At 46.7% G+C, this 16,684-nt stretch overlaps 1 protein-coding gene across 3 annotated transcripts in view; it reads left to right on the top strand.

Moving 5' to 3' along the window:
- SPEG (striated muscle enriched protein kinase) overlaps positions 1 to 16,684 on the top strand; it is a 171,270-nt gene that overhangs the window by 99,169 nt on the left and 55,417 nt on the right. For all 3 annotated transcript variants that reach the window (XM_060261605.1, XM_060261609.1, XM_060261606.1), the window contains 6 exons: positions 7,495 to 7,653; positions 8,746 to 8,935; positions 11,732 to 11,961; positions 12,589 to 12,708; positions 14,456 to 14,560; positions 15,492 to 15,698. In XM_060261605.1, the coding sequence (XP_060117588.1) occupies positions 7,495 to 7,653; positions 8,746 to 8,935; positions 11,732 to 11,961; positions 12,589 to 12,708; positions 14,456 to 14,560; positions 15,492 to 15,698 (1,011 nt within the window). The remainder of the gene's footprint in view (positions 1 to 7,494; positions 7,654 to 8,745; positions 8,936 to 11,731; positions 11,962 to 12,588; positions 12,709 to 14,455; positions 14,561 to 15,491; positions 15,699 to 16,684) is intronic.

Below are 16,684 nucleotides of genomic sequence, written 5' to 3'. Positions count from 1 at the left end.
GCCATATTACCCTGACACAGGTCAAAATAGCCCATAGGAGGAAGGCTGTACTGAGACATACTGGGGGATTTTGGAACCAGGGTTACCAAGTTTTCAACCAGCCACTGTAGCTATCCATTTAGCACCAGTGTGATATATACATATTAAGAGGTGAGAATGTTTTATCTCCATGCCAGACTTTACCTGCTAATTATTGCATATCAAATGGCTATTAAAGATTCAAGATCAAAAGTGAAGGTAACTAGGTACTCTCATTCTTGGGGGCTCAAAGCAGAAATTGGGAAGAACAACTGCCTTGTAGCCAATACTCTGTGCTGATCTGGACCAGTTTCCTTTCTTGGTATTGAAGGTTAGACATAACCTTTTTCCTGGTCAGTTCCTGACTCTTTGTAATAAGGTAGAAAGCAGATAGCGTGAATAACCTGCTGCCATAGGCTCTGGAATCTAGCCTGGTTTGCTCAAGTAATCTGGAATCCTTAAATTCAAATAGCCATACGTCTTTCTCATTACGTCACAGAAATACATATGCACAAATATGTACCTTTTGAGCTGCTGCTTCAGGTCAAGCAGGTTTGAGAGGTTATTGGAACAATGCAAGAACCTGGCCAATCAGAGGCAAATCAAGAGATGAAGGTAACCCCTATAAATAGTGCATGCAAAGGAAGGAAGAGAGCCTAAAGTAGTCAAAGCATAACATTACAGCATGATCTGTGCCATTAGTCAGCCCTGTATTCCTGTATCTCTGTGGCTGGAAAGACCGTACCTGCCAAACTTCTCTGTGACACACAATTATGAAGGGCACACAAACACACTGGGGAGTGCAAGATGTGAGTGAAATTCTGTGTATGAGTGAAAATGAAATCTGTTGGGTAGGATGAAACAAGATGAATGCCTGATGAATTAATGACTTTAAGGCAGTGGTTCTCAAACTGGATCAGGACCCCAAAATGGGTCTCTCACACGTGGGTTATGAGACCAAGAGGAGGAACAGAGTAAGCTGAGGCAGGAAGCTTGATAGCAAATTTGAGTTTGTGTCAAGCGCTGATATTTCCCAATAACAGAATCCTTTTGTTTGAATCAAAAGTAGGTTTATTGAAAGAAACTCAAACTGGAGAGCCAGTTTGGTGTAGTGGTTAAGTGTGCGGACTCTTATCTGGGAGAACCGGGTTTGATTCCCCACTCCTCCACTTGCACCTGCTGGCATGGCCTTGGGTCAGCCATAGCCCTGGCAGAGGTTGTCCTTGAAAGGGCAGCTGCTGGGAGAGCCCTCTCCAGCCCCACCCACCTCACAGGGTGTCTGTTGTAGGGGAGGAAGGTAAAGGAGATTGTGAGCCGCTCTGAGACTCTTTGGAGTGGAGGGCGGGATATAAATCCAATATCTTCTTCTTCTTCTTTGTCAAGGACACAAGCCTTGGGAGTAATGGGGTGCAAGCAGTTACACCGTTGCTATATAGGATATCATCAAAGGTTACATTACAGATGTATACTTGAGTCACGGGTTCAAAGGTTACTAAGCAACTATTTTATTACTAAGGAATCTTAGGCTACTGGAAACATCAAACCTTCTCACACTTCTCTGTGAAGAGATAAGGAAGGGGGGGGGGGAGGTGGCTTGGAAGTACCAATGGCCAGCCTTTAGTATAAACATCCCAGGGCCAGATGTTTTCACTACGTGCCCTCTGGGCTGTAAATAATGGGGGAGAGCTGATGACCTGCTCTCTACATAGTAAAATGTGGTCCAGAAATGAGCGCGCTTGACAGTTTGCTTCATAATACACAGAATGGCCATGAAATAGAGTCTGTCGCTCAACAGAAGAAAAAGAAGAATAGGTTTTAATATCCCACTTTTTTCTACCTTAAGGAGCCTCAAAGCAGCTTACACAATCTCTTTCCCTTCCTCTCCCCACAAAAGACACCCTGTGAGTTAAGTGGGGCTGAGAGAGTTCTGAGAGAGCTGTGACTGGCCCAAGGACTGCATGTAGAGGAGCGGGGAATCAAACCTGGTTCTCCAGATGCTGCTCTTAACCACTACACCAAACTGGAAGTAATGCTATAAATACTAAACCTGAAAGATTAAATACAAACTTGTTCTTTGTTAACAGCTGTGACAATCTTGCATTTTATGTTGAGGGGATGGAAAGTGGCATGGAGTTCCTTAGCAAGTATGTCATGAAAAGTATCTATAGTTTAGAATTGGGTCCCAAAATTTGCAGTAAGTCCAGAGATAGGACTCGTTTCAAATGCTTGAGAGCCACTGTTTCAAGGAGATGGGACCTGAAATGCAGTACCTGGAGCGTGTTATAGGAGCAAACACAACACAACTAAGCCTCTGGAACCCATAGTTACCCATCCAGCCTGTGCTATAGTTGTAGATTTTGATTCCCTCCATTACATGGAGGTTGTTTCAGGAACCCATGTCAAGGGAATAAACTAATAAACAGACTAATATATCAGTGGCTCTGATAACTTAGGCTCACGCATCCAAGAATAATCTCCATGCAGCTCCTTATCCATTTGCCTGTGAAAATGGGGAGAGGTCAGGTCACACACAGCTGGGTGCCCATGTGCTTCCATGCTCATAAAACCAGTGTTCCAAAAGTGAACAGTGTACCCACCCACAGGCTCATCAAGTCACAGCTGGACACAGTTCAACTCAAAGAATTAGTGCTGCATTTTGTCGAAGTATTGAACAAATTTTGTCTTGAACCCACATATTGTGGTGGTGGAAAGTGCCATCAAGTCACAGCTGACTTACGGTGACCCTGTAGGGTTTTCAAGACGAGAGACATTCACAGGTGGCTGCCACTGCCTGCCTTCATGTAGCAACCTTGGAGTTCCTTGGCAACTTCTAATCCAAATACTAGGCAGGGCTGACCCTGTTTAGCTTCTGAGGTATGATGAGATCAGTCTAGTGTGGGTCATCCAGACCAGAGCACATATTATTCAGTAGGTGCTCACAGGAGGGACGGTGGCTCAGTGGTTTCAAATGCTTGGTAAGCAGAAGGTCCCAGGTTCAATCCCCGGCATCTCCAACTAAAAGGGTCCAGGCAAGTAGGTGTGAAAAACCTCAGCTTGAGACCCTGGAGAGCTGCTGCCAGTCTGAGTAGGCAATACTGACTTCGATGGACCAAGGGTCTGATTCAGTATAAGGCAGCTTTGTATGTTCATATATGTTCACATAGCAATGCATTATTTCTTTGACATACTATGCAGCACCCAAGACAACAACTAGTCCCTCTGTTCCACGTCATCCATGTTTATCTTAGGCATCAGGATCGTAACCCCAATAGATAAGGGGTGCAGGTCCGCTCAAAAGTAAATCCCATGGTGTTCAATAGGATTTTATTTCCAGCAAAGTGTGCATAGGACGGCAGCCTAGGGTTGCCAGCAACTCTTCAGATCCTGCAGTAGGGAAACCTCAGACTCTTTTGGAATCTGTTACTGGAGTTCATTCTGGCTACCATAGAATTTCAGTGTGGGCTGAGCACTTAATCATGGCCACAGTATCTTCATCTTTCTTCTTCCCAGTTTTACCACTGGCAACCACATTTCTTGTTCCAAGGGGGCAGCAGTAGTGGGGTCTGGAGGAGGAGGAGAGATTGGATTTATACCCCACCCTTCACTCAGAGTCTCAGAACAGCTTACAATCTCTTCTCCCTCCCCCCCCCCCACAACAGACACCCTGTGAGGTAGGTGGAGCTGAGAGAACTCTTGAGAGCCAGTTTGATGTAGTGGTTAAGTGTGTGGACTCTTATCTGGGAGAACCGGGTTTGATTCCTCATTCCTCCACTTGCACCTGCTGGAATGGCCTTGGGTTAGCCATAGCCCTGGCAGAGGTTGTCCTTGAAAGGGCAGCTGCCGTAAGAGCTCTCTTAGCCCCACCCACCTCACAGGGTGTCTGTTGTGGGGGAGGAAGGTAAAGGAGATTGTGAGCCGCTCTGAGACTCTTCGGAGTGGAGGGCGGGATATGAATCCAATATCTTCTTCTTCTTCTTTTGAGAACTGCTCTTGAGAGAGCAGTTCTTTCAAGAACTGTGACTGACCCAAGGTACATGTGGGGGAGTGGGAATCAAACCTGGTTCTCCCGGATTAGAGACCCCTCACTTAACCACTACACCAAACTGGCTCTCTAAAACACCTCTTATGCAGGACAAGTCATGTCTGATGAGTGCAAACCATTTAACAAGCAGCTATGTGTGCAAATGCAGCTCTGCGTCTGCAAGAGAGTGCAGGGAAGTACCGCAGGAATAAGAGCAGAGGGATAGGTGCAAATGAAAGCTTTTTCAGCCTCAGGCGAAGGGGACTGATGGGAGCAGCAGAAGAACAGCTGGGTGTGGAAGAAGGTGAAGATCTCTTTACTGACATTTCATCTATACCCTGTCTTGACTCTCAACTGGCAAGTCCCTTGTGCCAGAATACCCCAGTCCACATTACAGGTGGGCCAAGGAAGCTCACCTTGATTCTGTATCTCTTGACAAAAAACAGCACTTTGTTTCCATTATACAGACAGACAAGCAAGAAAAAGTACCAAGAGAGAAAACTTAGGGTAATCTGGGAAGGCATAAAGGAAGAGGAAAGTGACACAGCATTCATTGTGTTGTCCAGTTTAGATTTCTAATATAAAACTATTGAATGCTGTGCATATGAAATGAATCATTTTGGCTTCTCAGTGCACCAGCCCATACTGGGAAAGTGGCAACAAATATAAAGGACAGCTGCCATGTAACATTTTTAGGTTGGCAGCCCCCCCTCCTTTCCTGTGTAGCTTTATTTATTTTTTACAGCAAAGTGTATGGAAAATTACTCTCCCTGCTTTCCTTCTCATTCTGCATTGGTCTGGTCGGATCTGCATGACGTCAGCTTCCTTTCCTCTTCTGCTCAGGAAATGATATCTCTGTCCTAGGCAATAAATCAGTTAGGAGGCAGAAAATAGACAGGTTCCAAGAGTGCGCTGATTGGAGGCACTGTGCAATGAAGGTGTTAAATACGTCTTCCTGGATGATTGGAAATACTCGGAGGTTAGAATTTAATTGGATGGAAATAGATTGTAAAAGCATCATTTCCCAAAGAACTGGGCCTATATTCTTGCCTGTAGTACACTCTGTATATACATACATCAACACCTACCCTTTCATGTCATGGTCCATACTAATAACACTTAGCATTTTTATAGTGCTTTATAGTCTGGTGCTCTACATGGACCTTGTCTTGGTTATCCTCATCACAGTGCTATGGAGTAGGCAAAGTTTTGAGTTTTTAAAAAGCGCCATCAGCAGTCTCAGGAGCTAGACTGAGGCAATAACATGGGAAGGAGGGGTTCTTGCACGCCATTTTTCTACTCTCAGTTCTGACCCCAGAATTGCTATCTGGTTGCAAAAGAAACATTAGGTATCCAAATAGAGCTTTATGCTTCCCCACCTCCTTTGGGCAAGCAGCGGCTCAGAGGGAGTGATCGGCCCAAGGTTATCCAGCAAGTCTCATGGAGGCCTAGCCACAGACACATCAGGTCCATTGCCAGGTTGTGTTGACAGGCAGGTTCTGGGAGTCTGCCTGTGTCTCCCAGTGCGGGCAGGCCCAATTCAGCTTGGAACCATGGTGCGCAGAGAGGGAGAAGGGACTTAAACCTCCATGCCATTTCCCCAACATGAAGCAATCTCAGGGGATACTATTTGGGGAAATCCTGGAACACACATGGCTTTCCCAGCAGGCCCAGGAGCAACCACTTGGGGCTCTTTCAGACCGGGGAAATGGTTTAGGGTTAAAGGCTGAAGCCCCTTCTCCACATGACCACATTCCTCATCTTAATCAGGCATCTCACATACAGGAAGTGAAGACAGTTCCTCAACGCGTGTGTGACTGTGTTACATCTGAAGCAGGGTGGGGAGGGGACCCAAGCCCAGCTTGTAGGGTTGCCAAGTCCAATTTAAGAAATATCTGAAGATTGAAGAAGATATTGGATTTATATACCACCCTCCACTCCGAAGAGTCTCAGAGCGGCTCACAATCTCCTTTACCTTCCTCCCCCACAACAGACACCCTGTGAGGCGGGTGGGGCTGGAGAGGGCTCTCACAGCAGCTGCCCTTTCAAGGACAGAGGCTCAGAGCGGCCTACAATCTCCTTTATCTTCTCCCCCTACAACAGACACCCTGTGAGGTGGGTGGGGCTGGAGAGGGCTCTCACAGCAGCTGCCCTTTCAAGGACAGAGGCTCAGAGCGGCCTACAATCTTCTTTACCTTCCTCCCCCACAACAGACACCCTGTGAAGAGGGTGGGGCTGAGAGGGCTCTCACAGCAGCTGCCCTTTCAAGGACAGAGTCTCAGAGCGGCTCACAATCTCCTTTCCCTTCCTCCCCCACAACAAACACCCTGTGAGGTGGGTGGGGCTGGAGAGGGCTCTCACAACAGCTGCCCTTTCAAGGACAACCTCTGCCAGAGCTATGGCTGACCCAAGGCCATCCCAGCAGGTGCAAGTGGAGGAGTGGGGAATCAAACCCGGTTCTCCCAGATAAGAGTCCGCACACTTCACCACTACACCAAACTGGCTCTCCTGGAGACTTTGGGGGTGGAGCCAGGAGACTTTGGGGGTGGAGCCAGGAGACATTAGGGGTGGAGCCAAGATCAAGGCTGTGACAAGCATAATTGAACTCCAAAGGGAGTTCTGGCCATCACATTTCAAGGGATGGCACACCTTTTCAATGCCTTCCTTCCATAGGAAATAATGAAGGATAGGGGCACCTTCTTTTGGGGCTCATAGAATTGGACACCCTGGTCCAATCGTTTTGAAACTTGGGGGATATTTTGAGGAGAGGCACTAGATGCTGTACTGAAAATTTGGTGCCTCTACCTCAAAAAACAGCCCCCCCCCAGAGCCCCTGATACCCGCGGATCAATTCTCCATTATTTTCTATGGGAATAAATCTCCATAGGGAATAACAGAGTTCCCAGCAGACATTTCCCTCCCCTCCCCCCTGCTTTCTGACGACCCTGAAGCAGGGGGAGGGTCTCCAAACCAGGGGATCCCCTGCCCCCACCTGGGGATTGGCAACCCTACCAGCTTGTATATTTCATAATATGTTATGGGATAGTAGTGCGAAGGACTTTACATGGAGACAATAAGCTTTTCAGAACTTTAGTAGGATGAATCTTTTCCTGGCATGGAGATAAGTCTTGCTTGCTTCAGTTCTGTGGGCACTGCTGCTGTTACGGGCAGCTTTGTTTATTTATTTATTTGATTTTTAGCCTGCCCTCCCCTGCACAGCAGGTTATGTCAGGCATGGACAGTCAATGTAATATAGTTAAAAACATAATAGAATACACAATTAGGGATATTAGGACTCAGGAGGCAATTGTGACTGTGCAGTGCGCACCTAAGTCAGATTCGGATAACCAACAGTCAGCTACTTCCTCCCAACCAGCCTCATGACATGGCCAAAAGGGGGAAGAAGAGTGTCTGTGGTCTTGTGCAGATAGCTGACCATTCACTGTCACTTTCAGATGAGCTGACCTGCAGTGCCAAGCTGACAGTATGGCCTTCACGTCAGCCCCTCTTCACCCGCAAATTGGAAACTGTGGCTGTGGTGGAGGGACGGACTGCACGGTTTGACTGCAAGATTAGCGGGGAACCACCACCAACTGTCATCTGGACTCGCTTTGGTAATTGATCCCTTTTCCTTCTAATGAAATTTGGAAAGGTAAAAGGCTTCTAACATCTTGGCTTAGTTGGTAAAAAAAAACAAAAAACCTGATACCATTCTATTGCTCATGTGAGTCTTGGGCATCTGAAGAAAGAAGGCTGCAGAGAGCCCAACTGCTCACTGTTCCTTTGCAGGCAGTGTGCGAGGGCATCTCATCCCTGAGTAGTCACATCTTCTTGTTGAACTCTCTTTCCCTTCCCTCTCTATCCCTTCCCTCTCTTTCCCTTCCTTCTCTATCCCTTCCCTCTCTTTCCCTTCCCTCTCTTTCCTTCCTCTCTCTATCCCTTCCCTCTCTATCCCTTCCCTCTCTTTCCCTTCCCTTTCTATCCCTTCCCTCTCTATCCCTTCCCTCTCTTTCCCTTCCCTTTCTATCCCTTCCCTCTCTTTCCCTTCCCTCTCTATCCCTTCCCTCTCTTTCCCTTCCCTTTCTATCCCTTCCCTCTCTTTCCCTTCCCTCTCTATCCCTTCCCTCTCTATCCCTTCCCTCTCTTTCCCTTCCCTCTCTATCCCTTCCCTCTCTTTCCCTTCCCTTTCTATCCCTTCCCTCTCTTTCCCTTCCCTCTCTATCCCTTCCCTCTCTATCCCTTCCCTCTCTTTCCCTTCCCTTTCTATCCCTTCCCTCTCTTTCCCTTCCCTCTCTATCCCTTCCCCCTCTTTCCCTTCCCTTTCTATCCCTTCCCTCTCTATCCCTTCCCTCTCTTTCCCTTCCCTCTCTATCCCTTCCCCCTCTTTCCCTTCCCTTTCTATCCCTTCCCTCTCTTTCCCTTCCCTTTCTATCCCTTCCCTCTCTATCCCTTCCCTCTCTTTCCCTTCCCTTTCTATCCCTTCCCTCTCTTTCCCTTCCCTCTCTATCCCTTCCCTCTCTATCCCTTCCCTCTCTTTCCCTTCCCTTTCTATCCCTTCCCTCTCTATCCCTTCCCTCTCTTTCCCTTCCCTCTCTATCCCTTCCCAAAGGCCATGCCCTGGCTGCTGGGGTCTCCACTTCACACAACTTGTCTATGTGCTTGCTTTCCTTCTGGGCCAGGGTCTTATTGTTGTATGTCTGATGCAGGCCAGCCTGTACAAGAGGGGGAAACCGTGCGTTTGCAGCAAGATGGGGGGCTGCACTCGTTGGTCCTCCTACACGTGAGCTCTGAGGATGAGGGTCAATACGGGGTGAGTGCCAGCAACAAGCACGGCCGGGCTGAGTGCACCGCAGAGCTGTATGTGGAGGAGCCACGTCCTGCTGCTAGCTCCCAGATGTGAGTGTAACAAAAGAGGGAGGGCTCCCACATGTGAGGGGAGGGAGGGAGGAGGAAAAGCTAACTGCCAGTTGCTGAAAAGCCTCATTAAATGGCAAGATTTTGCTGGATGTGGTGTGAGCACTTGGAGTCTCTTCAGGGTAGGGCTGCTTTGGCTATGCCAGAGTATCTATGGCCTCCTAATTCAGTTAACACTATGCCTTGGTGCAGCATATTTTGAAGTATATTAACAATCTTAACATGTTGTCTTATATTAACATGTTGTGAGCCGCCCTGAGCCTGCTCCAGCGGGGAGGGCGGGATATAAATCAAATCAAATAAAAATAAAATAAATAAATCTGGACTGGGGTGGCTGAACTTGCTGAATATAAGAGCCACATAGTGTAAACATCAGATGTTTGAGAGTTGAAGGAAGGAAGGTAGATGGGGGTGGGAAGTAGAGGTGGAAGGAAAGAAGCTTTAACTTTAAAGGCATTCTCCAAACCACCGGGTGGCTTGGCTTGGAGAAGTGATTTAAAGAGACGAAAGCCTTCTCCAAGCCAGCTAACATGGTGGTGGGGACTTTGAAAGTCACATAATATATGTAAAAGAGCTACATGCGGCTCCTGAGCCATAGTTTGGCCACTCCTGATCTGGACCATTTAAAACTATTATTTTTAGAAGATCGATATATTTGAGGGAGGGTTGCTTTTAGTTTCTTGCTACCCAGTTACCCCTTTCCACCCCCCCAGCTCAACCTTAAGAAACAAACAAATTGTCCATATTTAATCCTTATTCCTTACATGTTTCAGACATGCTGATCTACTGACACATGTAAATGAGCAGTGGTCATTTTCACCTACCTGTTTGAGGGTGGGGGCAGAATGTTTGGGAAGGACACTGCTGTATATAGAAGTAATGAGAACCAAGCCTGGCTGTTGGTCTCACTGTCCCCAGACCCATGGATAGTTCCCTGGACAGAAGGAAGAGCCTCTACTACATCTTGGCTTCCTGCCCAACTAATGTGTGTGCAGCCTACACACACGCAGTGTCATAGGGGCCTTTGAGAATCAATGTCAGATATAGCGTTACTAACTTTTGGAACTGGCTTTGCTGTCAAGCGCTACAGTCTTCCTCTGGGTACTCTGTTGAGTCATCCAGCTCCAAGGTTTGGAAGTGCTCTTTGGAGCACAAATGGTCTGATGATGAGCTACTATAACTAGCATGCTTAAAATGAGGTACATTATCGAAACAAAACAGAGACATTTTCTATTAAGGGCAATTGAACTGATTACATGTAACATCAGAAAAAGACCAGGAAAGTCAATCGCTTGTTTAAAAGACTTACATATATCCCAGATGCGTGTGTAAACACAGTTATTTGGCAGTCCAGGACAACACAAAGTATTATTCTGACAATTATTTGTTTGATAGCACAACAGCCGTTTTAATTAAAGACAAATATTGCTGTTTGTTGTGATTAGAGACAGTAGGGTTGCCAGGTCCAACTCAAGAAATATCTGGGGACTTTGGGGGTGGAGCCAAGAGCAAGGGTATGACAAGCAAGACTGAATTCGGAAGGCAGTTCTGGCCATCACATTTAAAGGGACTGCACGCCTTTAAAAATGTCTTCACTCCATTTGGAAATAATGAAGGATAGGGGAACCTTCTTTTGGGGCTCAAAGAATTGGACTCCCTGGTCCAATCTTTTTGAAACTTGGGGGGTGTTTGGAGGAGAGGCACTGGATGGGTGCCTCTACCTCAAAAAAACAACCCCCTAGAGCCCCAGATGTCCACAGATAAATGTTCCACTATACCCTATGGGAATTGGTCTCCATAGGGTATAATGGAGTGCCTTGCAGACATTTCCCTTCCCCCTTCACTTTCTGATAATCTCCAAACCAGGGAATCCTCTGCCCCCAACTGGAGACTGGCAACTCTAATGGACAGTGATTGCAGTGTTATAGGTTCTAAGTAATATTCCCAAATTTAATGCAATCAGGAGCAGCAGCTATAGCTATAGAACAGAGACAACGAATGATAAGAGGTGGGAGGGACTCCAAGGGTCAAGTCCAACCCCCTGCACAATGCAGAAAATTCACAGCTACCTACCCCCCCCCCCGCCCCAACTCCCCCAGTAATGTCTTCCCAGAGGAAGGCAAAAAAATCTCTAGGATCCCTGGGCCATTCTGGCCTAGAGGAAAATTCCTTCCTGATTCCTTCCTACTGTTTGTAGTTCAGAGATGACAGGTTTCCTGTGGTAGATTATTAAATGTGTTTCTTTGCAAACCTGTGAAAAAACATATTCCGTGCTTGATTGCCTGATTGAATTCTGTATTATTTGTTACTTGTCTTTGCTTCTGAAAGCGGTTGAGATACACTCTCCCTAGTCCAGTGCCCGCTCTGCCCCTATGGGATGAGTCTGACCTTGTATAGTCTTGCAGTCACTTTACAATTACAATCCAAGTCGCTTCATGCTCTTATAGTCCCATTGGAAAGATTTAATTCCCCATTCTTAACCATGGAAGGGCTTCCAACATTCTTTTGCCTTGGGCTGTTATATCCTGGGGTGCACTGGCGGGAAACCTTTCTACCTTTTCCTGCTAGTGTGTGTTTTACTTAGAACTCCTGTGATGCACGGCCATAGTTTACTCAGGGAATTGGTTTTTCCTGTGCCCAGAGGGTAGGGGTGCCTTATTGTATCTGTGGCTTTGATCACCATATATATAGGCAGTGGGAACCCAGTGAGCAGAATAGATCTACGGCTGGGATGCATGCTGCAGTTTAGATCCTTCTTCTGTTCCTTTCTCCTGGCAGCTCCAAGCTGGAGAAGATGCCATCTATTCCAGAGGAGCCAGAACAAGGAGAGAATGAAGTGGAGCGTTTCACCATGCCTGACTTCTTGCGGCCACTGCATGACCTGGATGTGGTAGAATCTAAGGAGGCGGTTCTAGAGTGCCAAGTAGCTGGCCTGCCCTACCCTTCCATCACCTGGTTCCACAATGGCCGCCGCATTGAGAGCACAGATGACCGCAGAATGACGCAGTGTACGCCTCATCCTTTGGGTTTCCCAGTTCCCACACACACATGGGAACCGGCATACAAAAGCACCAGCTGGAACACCTACTCAAACATTCGCCCACAGTATCCCACTAAGAGAAGGCAGGGCCGACCCATGACACATTAATGTTTGAAATGGACTATCCAAATAGTATCACCCTCCGCTAATTATTACGGGAACATTCCAGCAGAATTTTTCCTCTGCACACTACACTAAAGGGAATAGGAGCTGGGCTCTTGTCTTGTGCAGTTCCTCTTTATTTCAACAAGGCATGGGCAGAACAACTTCCCATCAGACTGTGCCCAAAGGATCAGATAAGTTTGTTGTCATCTCTGATTCCCTTGATGGCACTGTGGTGTCTGTGGTGGCTAGCTTCCTGGGAGGGTCACCTCTGAGAGAAAGCTGAGATCCCAACAGGCATCTCCACCCACATCCATCTGTGAGAATGCATGATCTTATGACAGCATCTGTAAAATTCCCCTACTTCACCTATTATTATTTCCTTTGCAGCATGCCCGGTATCTCTCTGCTCCAGTTGGCTTTTCCTCAACGATTGCATTGTAACACCATTCTTTGTCCCTCCCATTCCCCCATCCTCCACTTTCTCTTATAGACAAGGATATACACCGCTTGGTTTTCGTTTCTGTCTGCCATGCCCATGCTGGGGTTTATAAAAGTGTCATTGCCAACAAAGTGGGCAAGGCCACCTGCTATGCACACCTCTACGTCACAGGTAAGGACTTGTGGGAGTGGAGAAGTATTTAGCATCAGCATGCTGTGTCTGGGTATCCACCTTCTCAGATGCAAGGAGGAATATCATTATTACTGTCCTCCACAGCAGCATGAATGTGAAATGAAAGATGTCACAATTGCCTGTGTCAAGGCACAATCTTCTATAAGAATGCAGCATAAAAACATGAGAAGAGCCCTGCTAGATCAGGCCAGTGATCCATCTAGGGCTGGAGCACTTTCCCTATGAAGAAAGGTTGAAACGCTTGGGACTCTTTAGCTTGGAGAAACGTCGACTGCGGGGTGACATGATAGAGGTTTACAAGATAATGCATGGGTTGGAGAAAGTAGAGAAAGAAGTACTTTTCTCCCTTTCTCACAATACAAGAACTCGTGGGCATTCGATGAAATTGCTGAGCAGACAGGTTAAAACGGATAAAAGGAAGTACTTCTTCACCCAAAGGGTGATTAACATGTGGAATTCACTGCCACAGGAGGTGGTGGCGGCCACAAGTATAGCCACCTTCAAGAAGGGTTTAGATAAAAATATGGAGCACAGGTCCATCAGTGGCTATTAGCCACAGTGTATGTGTGTATATAAAATTTTTTGCCACTGTGTGACACAGAGTGTTGGACTTGATGGGCCGTTGGCCTGATCCAACATGGCTTCTCTTATGTTCTAGTTCGGCATCCTGGTTCATACAATGGCCAGTCCTGGAGGGCCAACAAAACAGAGCATATAGGCCAAGGTCGTCCCCTGCTGTTATCTCCTAGCACTGGTATACAGCAGTTTACTGCTTTAGAACAGGGAGGTTTCGTTTAGTCATCATGGCTAGTAGCCATTGATGGACTTATCCTCCATGGATCCATCCAATCTACGTACTTTTAAAGCGATCTAAGATCATGGCCGTAACTACATTCACTGGCTGTAAATTCTGCAATGTTAAAAAGTACTTTTTGTTCATCCTGAATCTATTTCCATCAACTTCATTGGCTGCCCCCAAGTTCTAGGGGTTTTTTTTGGGGGGGGGAGGGGGGATGTGTGTTGCTACCGTGTAGCTATGAGTGGGAACAGGGATAGAGGATGACTCTTCCGTATAAAGATCCAACTGGAGATCAAAACCAACAGGTTGTTTTGGGGCTCATAGAATTGGATCCCCTGGTCTAATCTTTTTGAAACTTGGGGAATGTTTTGAGGAGAGGCGCAGGATGCTATGCTGAAAATTGGGTGCCTCTACCTCAAAAAGCAGCCCCTCCAGAGCCCCAGTTGTCCACAGATCAATTCTCCATCATACCCTATGGGAATTGGTCTCCATAGAGTATAATGGAGTGCCCAACAGATGTTTCCCTCCCCCCACCCTGCTTTCTGATGACCCTGAAGCGGGTGGAGGGCCTCCAAACTGGAGATTGGCAACCATAGCATATACCTTACAAAAATGTATGAAGCTGGAACTCTCAGGTAGGCCTAAGGGATCTATGCCTGTGTTATTTCCTTTCGGATCTAGCTTTATTGGGAACAAAGAATTCAGCCGTGTAGGGCTTCAGACAATCTGCTGACTTCGATTTCTTTCAGCACTGGGAGAACACACTCCAGGAACCCGCTCAGCAGAATGTCTTAAGAAAGCCATCACTAATATTCAAGCCTCAGATTCTGCTGGTGAAGAGGATGGTGGGAGATTTTAGTCAGGACGCAGGGCTTTCTGGCTCCTTGATAACCACAAACATTCTGCCTCCATGTCTGACTTTTACAGATGTGGTGCCTACTCCCCCAGATGGGCCACCCACCATAGCAACTGTCACTGGCCGAGCTGTCACACTGCAATGGAATAAGCCCAAGTGGCTGGACTCAGCTATTGGTAAGAAGGGCCTGGGTGGCCTTTGTGCGTGTTTGTGTGCACGTGCTCGCAAAAGAGAGAGAGAAAGAAGACATTGGGAGTGGGTGGTGGGCTGGTGCATGCAAAACGTGGCGCTTTGATTGCAAATAAACCAGTAGCTGCCACTGGGATTTTGTTCAAATCATCTATATTTGGCAGACAGATAAAGAAGCATTACACATTTGCATAACTTAACTGGAAAATGTATTCATATTACTACTAGCTGGTAATTGTCGGGGCTGTCCTCTTCATTTAAAAAAAATTAAAAATCTCACCCAGCAAAATAGAATCCTGCAGCCTGTATAAATCATTCTGATTAAAGTAAAGCTACACAATTTTTCTTTATTATGTATAACTCATTTTGCAATGCTCTACATCTCTCCCCCCCCCCCCCCCTCATTCAGCTCATCATTGGAAGGGACTACGCAGGTCACTCATGATTCATTCTTGGCCACCAGAAATCTTATTCAGCTGCCTGTCTGGATTTGAAGATCACAGTAGGCAGAGTCCCCATACTCCCAACTGTATCTCCACAGCCATGAAGACAAAAAACGTTTTTGTTTCTTCATCAGATTATGGAATATTTTTGTGCCCAATACTACATTCCGCACTCACTGTGGAATCATAGCACAGAAACACAGCTGAGAAAATGATATCCAATAAAGGAACTGTTAACTAAGCTATAAGCAAAAAGGTCATGTAGCATCAAGTCAGAACAAGAGGCTTTGTCAGTTGATCCTGTAGGTTGAGATTTTCCAGTGTCTTGTGGGCCGGTCCCTACTCCCCACCACTGAAGTGCTGATTTGGAGAGGGGCAGAACAGGGAGTCGGTATGGTGACAAAGTCCTAACCGTGAGCACACTGCCCAGACCCTCCTGGGTTCAGTATTGTAATGTCCTCCTTCTCCCCTACAGATCCCGCCTCTGTCACTTACACCCTCCAGCAGCAAATCCTGGGCACCAGCCAATGGACTGTTTTTGCTACGGGAGTGCGTGGCACCAGCTATACCATTCTGGCTCTGACCAAAGGTATCCGGTATTTGTTCCGTGTCCTGACGACAACAGCCAAAGCTAACAGCAAGCCCTCTCCTCCCAGTGACCCTGTGCAGCTCCTTGACCGTGGTAAGATGGCAACACAATTGAGAAAGGGGAAAGTTGGAAGTGACTGGGAGGAGTGAAATGGAAGAGAAGCACCCCCCCCTCCAGTTACAACTGAGGGCAAATGACACCACAAGTGGGAAGAAAGATCAGGCCCAAGGACAGTTTATTTGTGTGTCGTAGTCTGGTCTTGTGAGTGGTGTCTGATGGTATGAGAAAGACATGACATTCAAGTAGATGGGAACAGAGGCAAGTAGATGGGAGCAGAGGCAAGGAAGCCGAAGGGACAAACTATACATTATGCTGCTGCTTTGTGTTTTAAAATAAACCCAAATGGCCCACTTTTTGTTTTTGTTTTTTTGCAAAGTGCTCTCCGAAGTGGGTGATTTGCATCAGAGGCATCACGAGGGAAGAAATGTTGCATTTTAACCTCTTGCCCCTTTCTATGCTATTTTTATAAGTCTGCTGAGATTACTCAAGTTATAGTACCCAAGATTAAAAGTCCATCATCATTTGTCCAGATCCCATGGCAAACAGCCATAAATGCCTTCATTCTCAGGGGAATTGCGTGCTGTCGCTAGCATCTTTGAGGCCACACTACTTCTCCATTAAAATGTAAACTTGCCCACAATACCTAAATCCTTCAGTGCCTCCTGCCTCTCTGTCAGTTTTCCTTCTACATGGAAAAGGACTGAAGCCTATGGGGCAGTGATGTTCTGGAGGGTCTTATGGAAACGTTTACCCCATTCTGGGATCCTCTTCATGGGCTTGCTCTGACAAATCTTCATAGGGACTAGAATGTTTTATCTACTTGGTAGCTTGCCTGAAAGACCCAGGCCTCCACACAGGGTGAGGTAAGCACAAGTTAAACAAAGGTTCTTAAAATGAAAAGGTTATTTAGAATGCAACAGGACATACAAAAAGCATTTAAAGCCTATGGAACAAAAAAAGGGGGACTGGTTTTAATAACACTTACTGAGATCTGAATTATGGTTGTCAAGCACATGCCG

Source organism: Heteronotia binoei, chromosome 21, assembly GCF_032191835.1.
Source record: "Heteronotia binoei isolate CCM8104 ecotype False Entrance Well chromosome 21, APGP_CSIRO_Hbin_v1, whole genome shotgun sequence".
Taxonomy (NCBI): Eukaryota; Metazoa; Chordata; class Lepidosauria; order Squamata; family Gekkonidae; genus Heteronotia; species Heteronotia binoei.
The sequence above is the reverse complement of the archived record's forward strand: the minus strand, read 5'-3'. Positions and strand labels throughout refer to the sequence as shown.